At 44.9% G+C, this 21,992-nt stretch overlaps 1 protein-coding gene across 2 annotated transcripts; it reads left to right on the plus strand.

Moving 5' to 3' along the window:
* The first annotated feature begins 346 nt into the window (after positions 1-346).
* NAAA (N-acylethanolamine acid amidase) lies at positions 347-20,936 on the plus strand. Of its 2 annotated transcripts, XM_081090639.1 has the most exons (11): positions 347-601; positions 1,214-1,378; positions 3,938-4,064; positions 5,978-6,068; positions 9,172-9,248; positions 14,060-14,232; positions 14,381-14,443; positions 15,179-15,245; positions 15,633-15,661; positions 19,030-19,145; positions 19,948-20,936. In XM_081090639.1, exons 1-10 carry the CDS (start codon positions 393-395, stop codon positions 19,103-19,105), a joined length of 1,077 nt encoding a protein of 358 aa, XP_080946765.1. In that variant the 5' UTR covers positions 347-392; the 3' UTR covers positions 19,106-19,145; positions 19,948-20,936. The 2 variants fall into 2 exon arrangements, with proteins under 2 accessions (XP_080946765.1, XP_080946766.1); XM_081090640.1 differs by lacking the exons at positions 5,978-6,068; positions 9,172-9,248 and having other exon boundaries at positions 389-601.
* The last annotated feature ends 1,056 nt before the right edge of the window (positions 20,937-21,992 follow it).

Genomic DNA, 21,992 nt, shown 5'->3' on the forward strand with positions numbered 1-21,992 from the left:
GAGGGAGGGACGGATCCCTTTCTACCCGTTCGGGCTCTCCTGCTGCCCTCCGCTACCGAGAATCATTTCCTCACTCCTCTCGCGGGCGCAGCGTGCACTCTCCGCACCCACGTGAGCGCGATGGGTGGGGAGCGGAGGGGGGAGTAGCCTCCGGCCGCAACACTCAGCGCCCCCGCGGGAGGGAGCGCGCAGCGGGACCGTGGTGGGAGCGGCCCCGGTGGGAGCGACCGACTTCGCTGTTCCGGGTCCCGCGTGACCCAGGGGGCGGGTCGCTCGCGGGCTCCGCCTCCAGCCCTCCAGGCTCCTCCTCCGCCTCCTCCTCCTCCTTCAGCGCTTCCCCGGGCTCCGGCCGTGACAGCTGCGATCAGGCTGTGGCAGTCCCAGCCCGAGCCATGCACACTGCGCGCCCGGGTGCGCGCCCGGCGCCGGCGCTGGCGCTGCTGCTACTTTGGGCCGGGACCGGGGTGCCTGCCGCCGCCGCGCCCCCAGCCCCGCCGCTCTTCAACGTGAGCCTGGACGCGGCGCCCGAGCTGCGCTGGCTGCCGGTGCTGCAGCACTTCGACCTGGACTTCGTGCGCAGCGCCATGGCGCACATCCTCGGGTGAGCGCGGCGCCCGACCGGGTCTGCGGGGACGGGCTGCCCGGCGCGGGTGCGGGAAAGCCCACAGGCGCGTGTGTGAGCCGAGACTCAGCACCTTCCCTCCCTCTGCCACGGCCTGGTCGCCCACCCCTCCCCCGCACCCTGGCCCCTGGAATGCGAAGGGGTTGGCGGGGACCAGAACTGGTATTTGCTGCTGCTCTCGGCGGCGTCGAGCTCGGGGATGACCCGGCGCGGCTGGTTCGGCTTTCAGGTTCGGTGTCAGCAGCGGCACGCCCGTCCTCGAACATTCCAGGTCGGGGTGGTGCTGGAGATGTTGCCCCGGCCGCTCAGCTACTGAGCCGGGGACGCAGCCCACGCCCGCCTGCGGACCCTCCCAGCCCGCCCCTTTGGGGACCGGGCTCGCGCGCCCTCCCTCCCGTGGAGGTTTCCTTTTTCTCTCCTGGAGGCTGCGGCTCGGGTGATGCGTAACCCGAACTGTCAGCTCCCTGGGGAAGGGGGGGCAACAGCATGGCTCCTAAGAATGAGAGCTGTAGGTCCCCCCAACTCCCCAGACACACACTCGCACCCCTGCAGCCTCTGAGCGCAAACACCCTCGTGGCTTTTCTTTTCCAGGGATAAGGTCCCCAAGTGGGTCCACGCAGTGATGCGAGTGGCGGTGGGGGAGCTGGAAGGCTCCCTGCCCCAGCCCTACGCCGATGAGATCCGCGGCATGTGCGACGCCCTGGGCTTCAGCCTGGCGGACTGCATCCTCATCAACTTGGCCTACGAGTCCACCGCGTGAGTGCCCGGCTGGCCAGCGACTCTGGCCACGCGAGTGGGAGCGGGCTTGTTTCCAGGGAGACAAAAGCGGGGTGGTGTCTGGGCCGTCCAGAAACCCGCAGCACTTCGTCTCTGCTTCTCTGGTTAAATCTGAGCAGCATGCCTGGGCTTCCCGCAGGCAAGCGGCTTCTCTGACCTCCACCCTGAGCTTTCCCTCTACCTGAGGCCCCCTTTCTCCCACCACCAGTCTAGGTGGCACCCCGCTTCGGAAACTCTGCGCAACGTGTACTTTCCAAGAAGTTTTTGGAACTCACCCCACTCTCACCTGGACCCTCTAGTTAACCTGGTGACCCTCGGGCCCCCTAGCACTGACTTGTCCCTGCAGTCCTCCCTCCCCCATGTCTGTCATAGCTGGTGATCCGGATTCCTCTTTCCCGGTCTGTTCCCTCCAGGGCTGGGCCACAGGCCAGCCAATATTTGGTGTGCTGAGCGGGGATGATAAAATGCGGGGCACAGACCTGGAAGCAATATGGAGTGCCTGGTGGATCCCAGGCAAAGGGCAGGGAAGCCTAAAGTCTCCATGGGCTCAGTAACAGGTCCTAGAATTAAGAGGTTTCTGCCTTCAGGACTTAATTGTTTTGCTACCAGACCAGCCTCATCTAGTAACATCTTGCATTTACTTAAACACTTTGCAGACCAGTAGTTTATTGCTAGCTTTACCCAGTGGCCAGGTAAGTCTATTGAACGAGTACAAAAACATTTTACATAAATGTTAAAGGCATGCTTTAAAATTAAATACCCATTGCATTTTGAAGTTATTTATTACATGTTCTTACAAGCTAATATCTTTTTAAAGTATGGTACTTTGTAAAACACTGTAATATGAAGCGACAATTCTCGTGATTCATCCGCAATGTGGTAACAGCTTCTGGCTACCAAAAGATTGATGAAAAAAGTTATTGGGATAATGAAACTTTACTGCCACTACCCCCCGCCCCTCCTCCCCTGGCATCTTCCAAGAACAACTAGGCAGAGCAGGTTAACATGCATTGCGACTGCATTTCTCCTCAGGAAAATGTTTTAAGACACAAACTTGTTAAAGTGCTTTGCAATTGAACTAATTTTGCCACTCTTTATCTCCCATTGTTTCCTTGTTCTGGCATGTGTCTTTCTCACTGAAAAGAAAAATTGATTTTCATATACACTTTCACCGTCTTTTGTTGGAGTCACTGATTGAAACAAAAGTTCCAGGAAGAATATTATAACTTTGGGATGTGATGTTAAGGTACATATTGAATTGCCTAACAACACAAAACACAGGCAGACTCCACTAACCTTAACAAAGGAAATGTTTTATTCTCATATCTGATGTAAGTTTAAAGGCTTTTTGAATCAGGATAAGACTAGCTACCCCATATTGAGCCCGCTGGGTGCCAGGCACTGAAGATGGTATTACCTTCTGTGATGTGGAAACCAAGCCGCTGCTACTGAAAGCACGTATGTCTCTGTTGTGCCACAGGGCCTTTCCCGAAGCAGAGCCCGCCCCCAAGACCCCTGTGCTGATGGGCTACCTCATTTGGGCATGACATGGAAGTAGTGTTGTCTTGCCAATTTTGAAAAACAAACTTTGCTTTAGCCACTTGCAATGTTTTATCAGTCCCCTCCTTGACATGAATTCTTTGAAGTTAAGATCGGAAACCTTGGGAAAAGCTTCCTTCTTTAAACAAACATAAAAATTAAGTAACATTTCTTTTCTCCTAACTATAAAAATAATATGTAATCATTCTAGAAAATTAATAAATACAGAGAAGTGAAAAGAAATTAATGATATCCTATTACTCAGAAATGGCCATCAGTTCTTCAAGGTGTTTCCTCTCAGTTTTGTGCGGATAAACATATTTTCTTCCCCATTCTCCAGAACTGGACATGCTGTATGTAAATATCTTTTTTCACATAACATTTCATATCCTCAAAGAATTTACATACCTTACCACACCCCTTCCTTCTTCCTCAAACGACTTCTCTCTGGCTCCTTCCTGTTAGCTCTGTGCAAAGAGTTCTAAAGGGGAGAGGAAAAAATGCAAGCGCCTAAAGAGGTGACCATTCTTCCAAGGAGAGAAAATGAAACGTTTGTGGAACAGAGCGGTTTAGTGCCAATCTACTTGCTCTGAGAAGTTCATGGGATAGAGAGGTGACCTTGAGCAAGCTTTGAACAATGTATTGAATAGGCTACACTCTGCCATGCAGAGGAATAAGCAAAGTCCAGTTCTAGTGGAGCCCAGATGGGTCAATTCCAGATTTAGATTTAGGATGGAATTCTCTTTCCATATGTTTTCAATGCCGTGTGTGCTGAGGGCAAAGGTCTAGGAACACTGAACGCTGGTGCGCTGTGTCCAGTGTGTTTTCCCCTGGAATTGTGAGCCCATAGTTTTGTACAAGGATTATATAGTGTATGTGTCCATTGTAATGAGTAATAATTGTGTTTTACTTTAACGATTTATCTTAAAAATGAAAACCTCATTTTCCTTTTTCTTATTTTTTTCTTTCATTCCTGTTGAACTTTCCCCCTTTTCTCAGATTCTGCACCAGTATTGTGGCTCAAGACTCCAAAGGCCACATTTACCATGGCCGGAATCTGGATTATCCATTTGGGGATTTCTTACGCAAAATGACTATGGATGTACAATTCTTAAAGAACGGGCAGGTATAGTCCATACAGCATAAGATTCAGAAATCTGAGACTTGATAACCCAAGTTAGCAATCATGGCCTGCTACTTAAATGTGTTATCAGTTTAAGATATAAAAAACATCAAACTCCTGGAAAAGCAAAACCAGAAGAGAGATTTACATCAATTATGCTTATAGAAAGAAGAGTCATCTGTTATTATTAGCATAAAGAGGTCAATCCATATTCCTTGGGGAAATCTCTATGAAGGTATGGTCTATTGTCCACTTATGACGCCAAGCCAGCTCTTTCCTCTGCTTGCCCTTGTTCAGGGGGGAGGAGGGCCTGTGTAGTGTAATGGCTAGAAACACCCAACTTTGGGGTCTGACAGTCCTGACTTTGAATCCTGCTTTTGTCACTTATTTCCTTTATGAACCTGGGAAATCACTTAAACCCATTTTGCAGACTATAGCTCAGAGAGGTTGATAATTACTTTATGGTGATAATTATTTTCATCATAGTACGGTCCAGTAACATTGAAAAGAAAACCACTGCTGAGCTGTATTCTATGGTGTTACTTATTTAAAAGTATAGTCTAATAGGTACTATTGTCACATTTCTGTATAAACTTTTAGGGAGACGGCATTCATCAGTATTCATTGATTATACATAGCAGGCTATTGCTATGAAACAGAGCAGAGCATGCCAAAGCCAGGTTTTGGCTTTGAGGGACATTGTTTAAGGACAAGGACTACATTTTGTTTGTTCTTTGCATTTAGAGGTTGAGTCACAGATATGAAAAACTCATTTACTCATTTGGTCATCTGCTTTTACAAACAGAATCTCTTATTAAAAGTTCGAACAGCACCGGGTTTCCCACATGCGGCCACTTGTAGGATGGAGCTGCTTAACCTCCTTTGTGTGGGAACCCCTTTGGTGAAGCTGCTGATCCCTTCTTACAATTATGCTTATAATACATACAATAAGAGGTATGGGATTGCAAAGAAAACCATTCGGTTGAAATAGGGCCATTTCATTATTTTATTTATTCTTTTTTAAAAAATATTTTTTATTGATTTCAGAGAGGAAGGAAGAGGGAAAGATAGAAACATCAATGATGAGAGAGAATCATTGATAGGCTGCCTCCTGCACACCCCCTCCTAGGGTTCCAGCGCGCAAACTGGTCATGTGCTCTGACCAGGAATTGAACCATGACCTCCTGGTTCATAGGTCAATACTCAACCCCTGAGCCACACAAGCCGGGCAATTTTATTTATTCTTAACACATTAAATAGTAAAATTTGGCGGTGGCTTTAATAACTACCATAATTTTCAGGGTAGTGACAAGTGTGAATGATATTTCAAGATATGTATGCATAGCATAGCAAGATAGGTATGATAACCATTATGTATGTGAAAATACCTGCAGTTTCTGCTGGTGACAGAATGACAGGCACTGCTATGATGACATGGTTTATTGCAGGGGCCCTCAAACTTTTTAAACGGGGCCAGTTCATTGTCCCTCAGACCGTCGGAGGGCCGGACTATAGTTTAAAAAAAAACTATGAACAAATTCCTATGCACACTGCACATATCTTATTTTGAAGTAAAAAAACAAAACGGGAACAAATACAATATTTGTATTTGCATGTGGCCCGCGGGCCATAGTTTGAGGACCCCTGGTTTATTGCATTATTCATTACAAAAGAAATGAAATTTCAGTTAGAAGTTAGTGAAAATAAAGATGTACCTTTTTTTCCCATCCAAGGTCATAGGTCCACTGAATTCTATCCAAGGTTAAACCCTCTACAAGATTATTTCAGAGTTTTTATTCTATTATGTTGGAACCATAGAAGAAGAAAAAAATCCATGAAATTGTGGGGCAAAATAAGGTGATTTCAAAGTATATTTGGTTGGAATGGTAAAATGGTACCTTATCTCTTGGTTTCAGGTTGCATTCACTGGAACCACTTTTATTGGCTATGTAGGATTATGGACTGGTCAAAGTCCTTACAAGTTTACAATCTCTGGCGACGAACGAGGTAATCAAAATGAACGCCCAAGCATTTTCAGCCACATCCTTGTTCATTTTTATCCGAGTACTTCACTCACTCACCCAACAGAGCATGTAGAACAACTACTACACTCGAGGGCATTCTGGTGAGGTTAGACGGGCAGTGGGCACGTCAGCAAGGAAGATGACTACAGGTAGCTATAAGTGCAAGGAAGTAAAACAGGACGATGTGATGGAGAATGAAGGAGGGGCAGGACGGTTACTATAGCTAGAGGGTCCAGGAAGGCCTGACTCACGGGATTCTGCCAGACCCCTGCCAGGCTCCATGCATCCTGATGGGTTCAGTAGTGTGGTCACAGAAGGGAGTAAGGAGGGAGGGGCGGGAGGAGGAGAGGAGGGCTGAGGCCATGGTGCAGGGCATGAGGAGCTTGGAATTTAAGCGCAATGGAAGCCCTTAAGGACTTTAGGCCAGGGCGTGAACAGATATTATTTATATGTTAGCTCTCACTTTGGCAGCTCTGAAGAGACTGAATTGTGTTGGATTAAGATGGAAGCAGAGACGGTTAGGAAGCTGTTGTGATCTGGAGGCTGTATGATGGCCTCCACAGGCAACATCTGTAAAGCACTTTACAGTGTCCTGTGCACTTTCTCCTAAGTTTCCTCATTAGAGCCTTAAAACGGTCCTTCTACCCTGGCAGCGCTGATACTATGAACCCCTTCACTGTGCAGAGGAGGAAACGAGGCTCAGAAGAAATGAGAGCTAGTAGGTGGGGAGGTAGTTCTCAAATTGATTTCACGGGTCCTGGCCCAACGCTCTGTTTGTTATACAGCCGCTGACCTTCCACAAATCTCAGGGACATTGTTCAGTTCCACAGTATGTGGGAAGCCGATGGTAACCTCTTGTCTCTGTCCTCAGGAGCTTACAGCTGAGTGAAGGAGACAGGCACAAGGCGTCTCTTAAAGTTTAGTGTTGGTCATTGATGAACCCCATTGACTTCCTGTTATTGTTTCCTCTGATTAGGTTTATTCTTTTTTTAAATTTTTATTAATAATCCTTACCCAAGGATATGTCCAGAGAAAGAGAGAGAGAGAGAGAGAGAGAGAGAGAAAGAAACATCAATCAGTTGCCTCCTGCATGAGCACTGACCAGGGATTAAACATGCAACCTGGGTATGTGCCCTGACTGAGAATCAAACCCTCAACCTTTTGGTGTATGGGACGACGCTCCAACCAACTGAGCTACACTGGCCAGGGCTATATCAGTTCTTTATCCTAATGTATTTCTTTGACATTTTCTCAAATGTCAGCTATGTGTGAGCCTGTTTCTCAAGTGGTACTCCAACCACAGCATGACAGTTATTAAAATTTTACACAGAATGTCTGTAAACACATGTATATTTATTAAAAAGTGGGCTTTGTTTCCATCATTTTGCAACTCAGATTGTTTAACAAACTGATTAGTAGAACCTAAGGTATGAGCAGTTTACAAATAATGCACATTTAATTAAGTACTGTCAAACTGCTTTTTTTAAAGAAATATATTTTATTGATTTTTCACAGAGAGGAAGAGAGAGAGATAGAGAGTTAGAAACATCGATGAGAGAGAAACATCGATCAGCTGCCTCCTGCACACTCCCTACTGGGGATGTGCCCGCAACCCAGGTACATGCCCTTGACTGGAATCGAACCTGGGACCTTTCAGTCCGCAGGCCGATGCTCTATCCACTGAGCCAAACCGGTTTCGGCTGTCAAACTGCTTTTTAAAAACTTTTAAAAACCTCATTTGAACGAAAACTATCTTTTAATCTGCTAGGATTGAGTTGAAATGCCTGAACAGTAAGGTAAGATCTCTTGGTTAATGGAGATAAGATATTCAGTTACGCTTCTGGGCATTATGGAGAGTGGCAGCAGTGCCTCTAACCACCGTGAGAAGGGGTGAGGATATGAAGACTAACTAATGGCATAGAGATGAAGAGCCTTAACTAACCACCTGGCGGTTAAGATCTCAGACTCCAGAGCCAGCCTGCCTTGGTTATATCTTGGTGCTGTCACTTGCTAGCTGGGTGACCAGGACCAAGGTGCTTAAACTGTCTGTACTTCAGTGTCCTCATCTGGAAAGCAGGGGTGATAGTCACTGTTGTGAGGATGAAATGAGTTCATGTACATGATGTGCACAGAGCAGTGCCCGGCACACAGTAAGGGCCGGTGGAACATCTGTTATTATTACCACATCCCAAGCCTGACTTCTGGAACCCAGATTGGAGTACCCATCCACCGTCTCAGCATCTCCACCTTGACGTCTACCGAGTATCTCAAACTTCACGTGCTTAAGCAGATCTCTTGACTTTTTCTTTCCTTTTCTTGCCCTCACTCTGCTTCCACCAAATCTGTTCCTCTCTTGGTTTTGTGTGCCTTAGGAAATGGCACTGCTAATCAACTGATGTACCAGGAGATTCTTTGATCTCTAATATAGTCCTAAGTTTAACTTTTCCTTTTTGGCTGTCTAGTCATCCTCATCCGTCTTCTGCTTCTTGGAGGGTTAGTTTTAAGTGGAGTCAGCTTTTCAGGGAGTCAACTCTGTCTGAACAGCCACATAGCAGATGTTCAATGCTTATTTCTTGAATGAAAAGTATTCTTTGAAAATAAATCCCCTATAGACAAATTTCAAGATGTTAAAAAGTAATTTTGGGAAATGATTGTAAATTTGGTGTTTGTTTTTTTTTAAAGTGAGTCCCAATCAAACTCAAAGTCATGAAAGATATATATACTCTTTACAGTCTTCCTAATACTTACTGAGCCACTTCTGATAGTTCCATAAATTTATTTTGCCTGAGGTAATTCAGAGAGTGATTTCCTTTAAGATAATTATCATTGCTTCCCGGCACCAGAAATTCTGTGTATAGATGTGATACACACACACACATGTTTACACAGAACACAGAATCTTTGGTGCCTGAAAACAATACTTTTAGCTTCATCTTTGAAAACTGGATGCTAATAAAATCACTCTTCATCTACCAACCTTCCCCCGTTCCCCCACCAGCTTGGACTATGGGAAGGAAGCAAGACTTAAGGAATTTAAAAAAGTGGCAGCAATTGTGTGTACACTTACTGTTCCTTCACCTCGGCAGATAAAGGCTGGTGGTGGGAGAATGCGATCGCTGCCTTTTTTCAGAGACACTCTCCGATCAGCTGGCTTATCCGCACTGTGAGTATATTGACTGTGGAGCCCACCTCACCCTGACTTCATCTTCTGTGACGCTCTGTGTCATCTAACAATGTTGTTCTTAACGTAAGACGCTCCTGCAGCCCTAGCTGGTTTGACTTAGTGGATAGAGCATCGGCCTGCGGACTGAAGGGTCCAGGGTTCGATTCTAGTCAAGGGCACTGCCTGGGTTGCAGGCTCGGTCCCCAGTGGGGGGCCTGCAGAAGGCAGCCAGTCAATGATTCCCTCTCATCATTGATATTTCTATTTCTTTCTTCCTCTCCCTTCCTCTCTGAAGTCAATAAAAAATACATTAAAAAAAAAAAAGGAACTCCTGCAAAGCATAAGCATCTAAAGGTTTGCAAGGTGCATATCAACCTTTTGATAGTATGTTAAAGTGGTAAGGACAGATTTTAATCAGCAGTATAATACTGCAATGGGAGAAAGCGTGACTTGCACTCAACTTTGATTTGTACAGAGGTATCTGGGTGTTTTAAAGGGAGAGTGGGTAATGGGGGAGGTGAGGGGGAACACAGGAGAGTCAGAGAATTGACAAATTACAAAAAGCTGAAAAGAGGGATTGTTTGTGTAAAACCTGAGTTTGCTAACTGTTAGGTTCCTTCCCTCCAGCAGACTGGGAGACAAGGGCCCTATCTTCAGGTGTTGGCTGAAACAGACAGTAAATTATTTTGTCAGTGTCCAGGGAGGAAAAATTGTCTTCCACCCTTCTACGTTCTTCTGGCTGGTTTAATAATCAGATTGACATGAGACAGATTAGCAGGAGAAACAATATTTAATAACATCTATACCTCCTGTATAACACCCAGGAAAACTGTAACTCTCACCAAAATGGTGGAAGCCATCACCTTAAATACGTTCACTGAAGACAAAAGGAGACGTTGCGAGTGGGGAGTCAGTTATGGGAGGCAACCAGGAAAAAGTATAGCAAGAGTAAGATTTTTATTTGTTTTTATTGATTTCAGAGAAAGAAAGATAGCGGAAGAGAGGGGTAGAAACATCAGTGCACACCCCCTACTGGGGATCAAGCTCACAACCCACGCACGTGCCTTGACCGGGAATCGAACTGTGATCTCCTGGTTCATAGGTCAGTGCTCAACCCCTGAACCACATCAGCTGGGCAAGAGTAAGATTTTTAACAGATCAGTAGTTACAAAATAGTCATGGGGCTGTAAAGTACAACATAGCAATAGAGTCAGTAATATCCTAATAACTATGGATGGTGCCAGGTGGGTACTGGAAATATCAGGGAACACTTTGTAAAGTATATGATTTCTAACCACTATGCTATATGCCTGAAACTAATATAAAATAATATTGAATGTAAACTGTAATTGAAAAAATTTTTGAAAAGTAAGATTTCTATGCAGATTTGAGCCTAAGCTTTCTCCACTGATAACAGTTTCTAGAGATTCATATACCCTTATTCTGGTACAGTTAGGGAGACACCCTCACAAATGGAGAGTTCTCTGATGAATGGAAATGCCTTTTATAAAGGGTAACTTCCACCTGGTTTTCAAAGCTTCTGCCATGTCTGCTGTTTCTTAAAGATAAGCAGCTTAAAATAATCCTTATGCCACAGAGACATATTTGGGGAGGTAAATTCTGCTCCCCTACAGCAGCCTGGGGTTTTCTTGGGCAGTCTATAACGGGGTGAGGAGGGGGGGCGCGGAGGGCTAGCGTCGTAGGGATGTGGCCTTGAGCTGTTGGAAACTGTTAGTGTTTGTTCCAGTCTTTGTAGGCCGAGGTTAAGGCCTGATGAAGAGGAGTGCTCAGAGGATGCTGGCCAGAGTTTGGTCAAGGAGAGAATCTTGGTCCTAGGCTCTAGTTTTCCAAAATAGCTGATTGAAATAAGAGATAATACTATGCTTTTCTACAGACATAGATATACCTCCCCTTTAAAAATCCCAGTGGCAAATATTCAAATTAGCAAAAACAATTACATTAGAAGGTAGCTCTACACAAAACAAAAGGAGCATCTGCGTTACAGGACCTACCAGATAGCAGAGTTCCAGGCAGCATGTAAGTTGTCCTTCTACCATAGAAGGCTAGTGTGGCCCAGTGGTAGAGCACCAAAGGGTCGGGGTTTGATGCCTGGTCAAGGGCATGGACCTGGGTTGCAGGTTCATTCAGACCCAGTTGGGGGAGCATGTGGGAGGCAACCAATTGATGTGTCTCTCTTACATCCATGTTTCTCTCTCCCCCTCCCTTCCTTTCACTCTCTCTAAGAAAATCAATGGAAAAAAAATATCCCCTGGTGAGGATTAAAAAACATGGGGCTATTATGAATAACCTGCCATGATTTACATAAAGTGTAATGCATAGATATTAAGAGGGTAGTTCAATGTGTTTTGACAGTTGTACTCACTCATATAGCCATGCCTGTAACCACAAACAAAATAAGACACAGAGCATTTTTAAGTCCCTGGAAATTTCCCTAGCGTCCTTTCTAATAAGTTCCCAACCTCCTCTGACACCCAGTCTCCCCCCAGGAAACCACTGTTTGACTTCTATCACTACAGAGAACTTTTGCCTGTTCTAGAATTCATATAAATGAAATCATAGTATATGGACTCTGTTTCTTTCACTCAGCATAATGTTTTTCAGATTTATCCATGTTATTTGTGTTACTAGCTTGTTCCTGTTATTACTGAAAAATATTCAGTTCTATGAATATTCCACAATTTATCCATTTTCTTGTTGATAGACATTGATTGGGTTGTTTCCAGTTTGGGTTATTATGAATAACCTGCCATATAAATTCTTGTACAAGTCTTTTTGTAAACATATGTATCCATTTCAGTTGGGTCCGTGCTTAAGGATGGAATTGGTAGGTCATAGGTAGAAGTATAATTAATTGAGGTATATAAATAAGTGCCATACAACTCATCTATTTAAAGCATGCAACTCACTGGTTTCTTATATACTCACAGAGTTGTACAGCTGTCACTACAATCAATTTTAGAACATTTTCATTTCCCTTAAAAGAAACCCTGTACTCATTAGCCGTCACTGTCTATTTCTCCATTTCCTGAGATAAACATAAGGTACATGTTCTCACCCACAGTTTACCTCTGAGTGAAATAAGTCAGCACTGCCTCCAGTTTTTCTTACTGGTGTTCTTTTGCTTTTTTTCTCATACAGTTCTGTTAGAGGAATGCATGCTTTGATAGCAGTTGGGGGATGGTATAGGCAGCAAATAAAAAAAAATGAAAATGTTTCATCAGTCCTGTTGCCTCACTGTATAATTTTGCTGAGTTCAGAACAAATAACTCAAGTCTGAATACCTCCCCCCGAACAGCAATATGTATAATATGTATAAGGCAGGGAAACGTCCACATGTCCCTGCCCTGGGATGGTGGGTTATGGTGCTGAATGTGGTGCCTTTGCAGACATGAATATTTTGAGTTGCTCTTTGATTTGGCCCTATCCTCACCCTGCCCTTGACACTGTGCCTCAGCGGTGTTCAGGATGGGTGAGCAGAAAATGTACTGCTTTTGCACAGGGGGAGAAGGTTGATTGTAAAGGTGCGGATGGGACAGGCAGGCCGTCCACTGCAGGACATTCCTGTGCGATCAGCTGGAGGAGGGTCATACTTGGAAGCTGAAGATCAGGAAAATGATTTCCTGACAGTCCATGCCACAGACCGTGGGAAGTCTTCACGAAGCCCCAGGGGTCACTGAACACCAGTTCAGCTCACTACTCTAATGTGGCAGCTCTGAGCCTTTGCCAAACCCTTCCATGGAGATAGAACTCTCTTCCCCGTCGCCACTCCCAACCCCGCAGCTACCACTCTGACTTCTGAGTCTCTTTGGCCTCAGCTCACGTGATACCTTCCTGAGATGCCTCCTCGATGCCATGGGTGAGGATGGTTCCCTTGCTCTGACTTCCATAGCATCTTTTCCTTGTTGACACTCATTACATTGCATCACCATTTTGTTGATTTTCCTGTCATCCTTAGAAGTTTGGGGAGAACAAGGCTGGGTCTGTCGTATTCACTGCTGTCTCCATACCAGCATGGTGTCTAACACATACTAGGTACTCAAGAAATACCTGTTGAGCCCTAACCAGTTTGGCTCAGTGGATAGAGCATCGGCCTGCGGACTGAAGGGTCCCAGGTTTGATTCCGACCAAGGGCATGTATCTTGGTTGTGGGCACATCCCCATTGGGGGGGGGGGGGGTGCAGGAGGCAGCTGATCGATGCTTCTCTCCTATTGATGTTTCTAACTCTATCCTTCTCCCTTCCTCTCTGTAAAAAATCAATAAAATATATATTTTTAAAAAATAAATACCTGTTGAGCCCAGCCAGTGTGGTGTAGTGGTTGAGCGTTGACCCATGAACCAAGAGGTTACCAGTTCAATTCCTGGTCAGGGTACATACCCGGGTTTCGAGTTCAATCCCCAGTGTGGGGCATGCAGGAGGCAGCCAATAGGTGATTCATCACTGATGTTTTTATCTCTTTCTCCCTCTCACTTCCTCTCTGAAATCAATACAAATATATTTTAAAAATACCTGTTGAAAGAGCAAATGAATGAGGAAACAAGGGGAGTGGTCTGTGTTTTCTGAGCTGGGCCTAGAGCTTGTCAGCAGTTCTTCCCTTTTGTGAGAAAAATCCTGGGCAGTTGGCTCCCCGCTGAGGTTTCTTCCATTTCAAGAGTCCTGATGACAAGAGGATGAAGTCAGAGCAGTTCAAGGTTGTGACCGTGGGTTCATATATCAGGAGGATGTGCTTTGGACCGCTTGGCCATCGACTGGTATGACTGATGATGCTAACACAGGTTTGTCTCTGTTCAGACCCTGAGCGAATCGGAAAACTTCGAAGCAGCTGTTGACAAACTGGCCAAGACTCCGCTTATTGCCGATGTGTACTACATTGTTGGTGGCATGTCCCCCCGGGAAGGCGTGGTCATCACGAGGAACAGAAGAGGCCCGGCAGACATTTGGCCTCTCGATCCTTTAAATGGAGCGTGAGTAGAACGAAAGGCTCTGGTCAGTTCGCATTAATAATCTACATTTAATTGATGAAACTGGAGGTATTTTTCATTTTCATATATTTCTTCTCTACTTAATGTCTCCAATGACCTTGGAAAGATAAGATGATGTGCTGTGTTATAGGTGGTTCCGAGTGGAGACAAATTATGACCACTGGAAGCCAGCGCCTGCGAGGGATGACCGAAGGTGGGGCTCTCTCTGCTTCCCAGTATATTCTGTGGTCAGGAGAACTTACCCCTCCTTTCACAGGAACTATCCAGCACTACAGGTGCTGTCCCCTCCCAGAAAATATACCTGGGCCCCCTTGCCAGTGCCAGGTGGCGGTGAGATAGAGTGTGGTGGGGGACACGGGGGAGAGCCTTTTGGCAGTTGGTCGGGTACTGGGAGAGTAAGGTTGTGCTCTGGCTGGTGGTGGGGAAAAAGATGATTTCAGTTCTCTTGAGTCTCTGTTCAGCCATATGTAAAAGGAAAAGGTAGAGCAAGATTCATGGTTTCTATGTAAGACTTTTTTTTGGAAGGAAAATCTTTTTCATACTGACATAAATAACTAGACCAGTTGGGGGCTTTTGTTGTCCCTGCTAATTTTGCAGCTTCTGTGGTTATAAGTTAGTGCATCCCCAAAGAGCAGATATTCCCCTTGGCTATACGGCCCCTTGGGGTTTGGTGGCAGCTGTTCAACCTGCAGCGATAGGTTCTCCCCAGCCCAGCTTCCCTGAGCAGATGGGGCCAGTGGGCGCGACTGTTGGATTCATTCCACCGAGGGGGGCTGGGACTAGGGAGGAAACATGCTTGGGGGCCAAATCTGTTTTGAGGAAAGGGAGATAAGGAGGCTGGGCTTCCCATTGAGTCTCCCCAAATGAGAACTGGTGGGACTCAGGGTTTCCTGAAGTGCCAAGTGACCTTTGACCATTGTCCTTACAGAACACCCGCCATCAAAGCCCTTAATGCCACGGGCCAGGCCAACCTCAGCCTGGAGGCCCTCTTCCAGGTAACTTCACTGGGACGCCCAGTTTTCGCTCAGGCTGTTTGGTGTCTTTGTTAGTAGTGATGTAAGAACACTTTCTCCTCTAAAGTCAAGCAGATGTGGTAGAAGCAAACGCTAGAATACAAGTTTTACTTGGTTGAAAACATTTTTTTAAAAGTCAGATGACATTTTCTGAATTTGCTTCTGTGGGTTGAAGTATCCGTCTTCACCTACATTTTTCTGCATGTTAGAAAAAGGGACAGATGTGATAAATGGTCATTGTTTCGGAGGAGAAAGGATGCAGAAGTCTGTAACTGTCACTCAGGCCGAAGTGTTAAGGGGTTTTATTCTTCCTGTATGGATTTCTTCTCCACTCTGACAGTTTTTGTAATACGATTTTCTCCTGTGCAGGTTTTGTCGGTGTTTCCGGTGTATAACAAGTAAGTGGCATCTGTTCACATCTATTCTCACGTCACCCCAGAAGGTGGACTCATGTGCCCTTTGGCTCAACAGGGATCTGAGGGCTCCTGTGGAGCAGGCTTTCTAGGTGCTGTGGAAACAGCAGTGGACAAAACAAAGTCTGCTCTCACGGGACTAGCATTCTGCTGGCCCAGGAGAGGTAGGTAAACAAGTATGTCATAAGTCAGGTGACAAGTCCACCAAGAAAAGCAAAGGTAAAGAAAAATAGAGCTGTTTTCATCCTAACTCTGTGTGGGAGCCCCTTCATTTCACTGTTAGATCTAAACTTGAGACAGCTTTGGCCTCCCTTTGTCTTCCTGGGGAGGTTCTGCTACCCTGGGCTCATTCCGCAGATCACTCGGTATCTAAGTTCCCATGCCCATGACAGGCCACAGCCTGGGACTGTACCCACATCGTTTTCTGAAGTGAACCACTGGGCTGTCACCACCACTGCCACAGGAAGCTCTTAGTTAAAGGTGAGAGGCAGCCACCTCCAAACTCGTAGGAGGACCTGAACTTCACCATCGCCGCAGGCTGGACAGCTCAGCCTGCCGTTGATCGGTCGTCGTCCCCCTCCGGGTGCTGTCCATGGCCTTACCCACACCTGAGGCCGCTCACGAGGAGTGCTGGCACCTTGTTTTGCTTCCGTGGTAGGACTTAACTGACTAAAATAAAGAGGAAGCATCTGCAAGTCGATACAGAGTTTTAGCTTCTGCTCAGTACATTCCAGAGCCGAGCATTGCCTACCAACTCCTCAGTCTCACTTCCGCTTTCTCCAAGACAGAAATATCAAAATAGTATTCTTCAAGAAATAGCGAATGCAGGTAAAGCCTGTAAAGTGGTTTTTAGTTTCAAATACCCAATGGCTTTTTTTAAAAAACAAACAAACAAACAATCCTCTTTTACACAAGCACAGAATAGGAGTTTTCCTGATGGCCTCTAAAGTAACTCGTATATGGTGCTTTAAGGTTTGTTATGTGTAATGACATTTTCAAAACTGGTGTTACTCTTTTTACTTTGTACAGTAGTAGGAATATATATCTCAAAATACCTGTTCTAAAGTTTTTTTTTTAATGGCCTGATGAAAAGATGAATGCTAAATAGTTTGTTCCAGAAACAATATTCTAACAACCAAATACAGAAAAACAAAATTACCTAGTCAGTCAGTATTTTACCATCTACCCAAATGAGCTACTTGGGTAACAAGTGGTACCCAGTGGTATGCTAGTAAACTAGCTGTTTGGTGGGGACCAAAAAACAAACAAAAGACCCCCCTGATTTGTAGTATTTATTAGCCCCCATGGGATAAGTACTCCTAGCTGGGAGTACTTATTTCAAGTGTACAATTGATTTATAAATGTCCTGCGTATTTAACAGCTGGCTCTCACCAGCCGTTAGGAACTGACTCCAAATGCAACACTGGCTGTACCCCTTCTGGAAAGGCACAATTTTGCCTTTTTCGTGTTCATTCAAAAGATAGGGATTAAAAGCCTGCTTTTGTGTTCTTATAGTTTTTTTTTCTTTTTTAAAAAATAAATCTTTATTGTTCAGATTATTACAGTTGTTCCTCTTTTTCCCCCCCATAGCTCCCCTCCACCCGGTTCCCACCCCACCCTATGCCCTTACTCCCCCCCCCCCCACTGTCCTCATCCATAGGTGTACGATTTTTGTCCAGTCTCTTCCCGCACCCCTCGCACCCCTTCCCCCCACCCCGAGAATTGTCAGTCCACTCCCTTTCTATGCCCCTGATTCTATTATATTCACTTATAGTTTTGAAAATAATTATATAAATTATGAATATATATTTTTAAATTAGTATTATAATAAAATACTTATGTTTACTTTAATAAAGCATTTCAATGTTGTGAGTAACCCTTACAATTTTAAATAGCTGCATGGCAGTAGAATGTAGTATAATTGAGTTAAGCATTTTCCAGTTGTTAGGTTTTCCTCTATTAAAGCTCTGAAATAAACACATTTGTGCAATTCTCTCTCCGCCTTACCCACCCCCACCCCAACTTTTGAATATTTCCTTTGCCTGGATTCCCAAATGTGGGGTTACTAAGTTAAAGGCTGTGAATGTTGAAATGACTCTGAAATGTTTTGTTGAAATGACTCTGAGATGTTTTGTCGAAATAGAATGTTAGAAATCATAAAGTTTACGGAGTCGCATTTTTCTCCGTTGTGTAATTGAAAGCCCAAGAGGAACTGCACTTAAAGAATAATCACCACTAAACTTTAGACAGTAAATAAATTTTTTAAAAAAGAATAATCATCACTGAGCCAGAATTAACACAGATCCTGACTCTCGGGCCCTTTACTGTATGAGGTTAATAGAAATAAGCCTGAACAGAAGTTAGCTCTACGCTGTGCTATAAAATTACACTCACCTGCAGTAGAACTCCATGCTCTGCTGTGGCTAAAAGCAGAGAAAATTTTAAAGCCGTGCTGGAGAATAGAATTATCGCTAAGGTAAATAAACAGCCAAGGTCCTCATTCAGGAAGCATGCCCGCAGTGCTTTCTTTAGCTGGGTGTCTGATTCAGCGGTAGGGCCCAGGGCCACTAACTCTGCCCGTTCTTGAGCACCCCAGCTCCAAGTGCTTGGAACATGCATCCCAGCTGGTGTCCAGCACAAGTGGTAGGTGAAGGGAGTGAAGGGAAGAGGCCCTTGTGTGTGCACCTGGGCTCAGGTTGCTCAGGTCTCCTGCTGGGCAGAATGATGCAGAATGTTGAGTAAATGACATCATACTTTCATCCTTGGATTTGAGCAGGTGGGCCTCCTATCTCGATTCCTGAGCCCTGGCCATCCTCGACCCTATCTTCCTTTAAAATTCCCCTGGGCCAGGTGCATTTGCCCACCCAGTCTGGCTCAAGTACTCAGGAATTCTTAGCTCATTTCTGTGGGAGGCGGTGGTCTCCTGATGGTGGTGTGCAGCCATTGTGGGCATCCTGTGGCCAAGGAATGTTTGCTGGGGGTCATGCATGAAGCCTAGATGCAAAGGCTGAGGTGTCCACTTACACGTCCCCCCACTCCCCAGCAGCGTAGGGCAGAGCAAGGGGTGAAGGTCAAGGCTGGACCTTCCTCAGTGCCCAGCATGCAACTCTGAGAAGTCTGAGAATTTTAAAATTTGAACGTGGCCTTTCACAGTGTCATCAAAATAGGAGGAATGATCACCTTGAGTGTGTGGTCCCTTGAATTATAAATTTTAAATATTCTGACATATGTGGGCCTCTGTTGGTATTCTTACCCTAGGTCCCAAGTGTTAGGGAAGGGCTTAGTATTTTTTCTCTTCTTTGGAATACTAGGGAAAATGATGCCTACATAAACATTTCTCTCATTATTTTCAGCTTCACGGTTTATACTACAGTAATGAGCGCTGCCAACCCAGACAAGTACATGACGAGGGTCAGAAACCTGGGTTAAAAGGAAGTAAGCAGAAGAGTGAACTCACCTGCTATGAAAGGTTGGTTAAAGTTTGTTGGGGGAGGTAGAGGTGTGTGTGTGCTGGTATTTCTCACAGAAGATGGTAACATACTTAACATTTATACATATATGATGTTATCATACCATTTGTGTCAGATGAATGTCACTATTAGGTATTTATTTTGAATTGTTTGTATGAGAGCGAATCTCCTGGTCCCTGGTACCCTTTGCTCCCTTATTAAAACCTACGCTCAGGGCAAAGTGTTATCTCTTCATTATATGGAGAGGAAAATAGCTGGTAGGGCTTACGTGTCCCCAGAGTAATAGTGAGGTAGGCCCATCACCTTTGCATCATAAGACAGATACTGAGGTCACGGGATGCTTACTGAATTCATTTTAGGCATCAGTGAGCTCATGGATGAGAGGAAGGAGCTGAGGAAGGAGTGGGAACCCTTTTTGCTGAGACCTTCTGGGCAGCCACCTACTGATAGGACACCTTTCCCTACTGCAGGGATCTTCTGGAGTTTGTGAACCTGGCTTTGGTTTTGGTCATTCACTTACCCTGGGAATGTTAAAAGTCAAAAACAGACTCATAGATAGAAAGCAGGCAGACCGCTGGGGATTGGGGGGAGGTGGTTAATGTAGGAGGCGGGGTGAGCAAAAAGAAAACTCATGGACAACAGTGTGGTAATTGCACAGGGGAGGGGGAGGGTGGAGGTAGAAGAGGGTGGAGGTGGAAGAGGGCGTAGAGGGATGAATGGTGATGGGAAAAATTCAATTTTTTAAAAAGTCAGTTTTTGAATTAAAGGCATTTCTTTCTCTTTTTTTTTCTTTCTTTGCAGGTGATTTTTAAAAAATGAATTCTTGAAGAGCTGCACTTTAAAAAATAAAACAAAGTGAAGGGACTGTATTATTTTACTAGAGGCCCAGTGCACGGATCCATTCACCAGTGGGGTCCCTTGGCCTGGCCTGCACCCTCTCACAGTCCGGGACCCCTCAGGGGATGTTGGACTGCTGGTTTTGACCCAATTCCCCGAAGGCCAGGTCAAGGGACCCGCATCAGGCCTCTAGTATGCATATAAGATCTTTGGTTAATCTCTTCCCGCCCCCACCCCCCCAACTTCCCTCTGAGATTCATCATTCTGTTCCATGTTTCTATGCCTGTGTGTTGAGTGTCTGCTCTCTGTGCATCATAGCTACTGGTTGGACGGTGAGACGGTCTCTTAGGCTTTTATATATATAGGTGAGCAATATAGGCTCATTCCTCATTAAACTTTTCTACTGTGTGAAGTGGGGGGGTGGGCAGTGTAGCAGGAGGATCACTTTGGAGCTTGTTTTGGTAAAATGGGGAGCAGGCTCCTTGCATTCCCTTCCTGTCACGGTTTGCCTTGCCCCTCCCCAAGCTTCCTCTATCCTGGCTTGAATGACTAACTCAAAGATAATTGGTTTCAGAGGTCAAACTGTATCCCAGCTTCTCACTATAGCATAGCTATGTTGTCATACCTCAGCTTATAAAGAAATAAGTTCTTTGTTCATTATGAAGTGTTTGTGGAAGAGTCTGAGAAAGAAAAATTCTTCTCAAAGAAATGGAGCTCTCATTTGAATAGAGCCTGTTTGGTTTGTTAGTCTAACCTTTGATTATGTATTTCCATGTGATGGGATTCTCATTTTGTATAATGTTTCTAACCTGATATACCTCCTTTTTCAAATAGACACTTTCTTACTGCTTTTTGAAAGCAATATACAGCCAAATAATTTCTAATGGTCACTTATCATTAGTTAATAAAATGCTGAAAAAGATGTTGGCAAGAAAAATAAAAATTTCCAAGATATTTAGTGCTGTGTTCTTCCTACCTTCTGAACAGCTGTCCTGAGGAAGCAGCTCTTGCAGATGTTAAGTGTCAGGATTCAAAGACGTGCACAGCTGCTTTGTAGAGTTGGATTTTTTTCACATGTATATGAAAGAAACTTCTTTGGGATGAAGTCAGAAAAGGCTAAAAGCCTGAGAAAAGGAGTTGATGGATATTCTTGTTCAGAGCACCAGTCTAAGGAAGGGAAACGGCATGTCTGGAAGGAAAAGCTGGCCAGGCACAGGTCATCCTGCCCCATCACGCTGCACATCTCTCTAGTTGCCCGGAATATACAGTTTCTTCTTGGACAGTGTTGGATCAACACTGTTAAATTTCCATCATCCAATGCCCCTTTTAAAATCAAATGTCAAGAGTAGTTTACTCTTGCCAGACACATCACACTGTGATTGAGACCAGAAATTTCTACTTATTGGTCACATGTCATTCTTTTCTTGAGTATGTACTGTGAGTTTTGGGTGGAAATTTGGGGACTACTCTAAGTTTACCAGGGGAAATGAAGCCCTCGAGAGCTTTGAAGCAGGACAGTCATTGAAGCATCTGAACCTCTGGCTGCTTTTAAGACCTTGGTCCTTTGTGCCATGTGGTTGCACTACAGTGCACCTTCTCCTGAAATCTGAGTAGGTATGTGAGGGGCTATGTCTTAGGCCTTCTGGAATTTTTTTGGGGGGGGAGGGGAAAGTGAGAGGAGTGGATTTCTCTCTCAATGATGTATTCCAGGCATTTAAAGATTTCCTCCCTTTAAATCAGAAATATTTCTTCAATGGGTTTATTGAGTTTTTACTATCAAGGATAGTATTTTTTAATGGACTATTTGGTACTTTTTTAAACCTGCCAGAATCCTTTTTTTTAAAAAAAATAGCATCTTATGCTTTGCTTTGATATCTTTTGGTAAGCTTCTTACCCCATACTTATTTTTATCCTGTTTCTAAATTCCATCTTCAAGTCCTCAGGTATCCAGTTTTGTTGTTTGTTTTTGCTGACTCATCATTTTAACCCCAGTTATGGCTGGGAGAAAT

This window comes from Myotis nattereri (assembly GCF_964212035.1).
Source record: "Myotis nattereri genome assembly, chromosome: 1".
Lineage (NCBI taxonomy): Eukaryota > Metazoa > Chordata > Mammalia > Chiroptera > Vespertilionidae > Myotis > Myotis nattereri.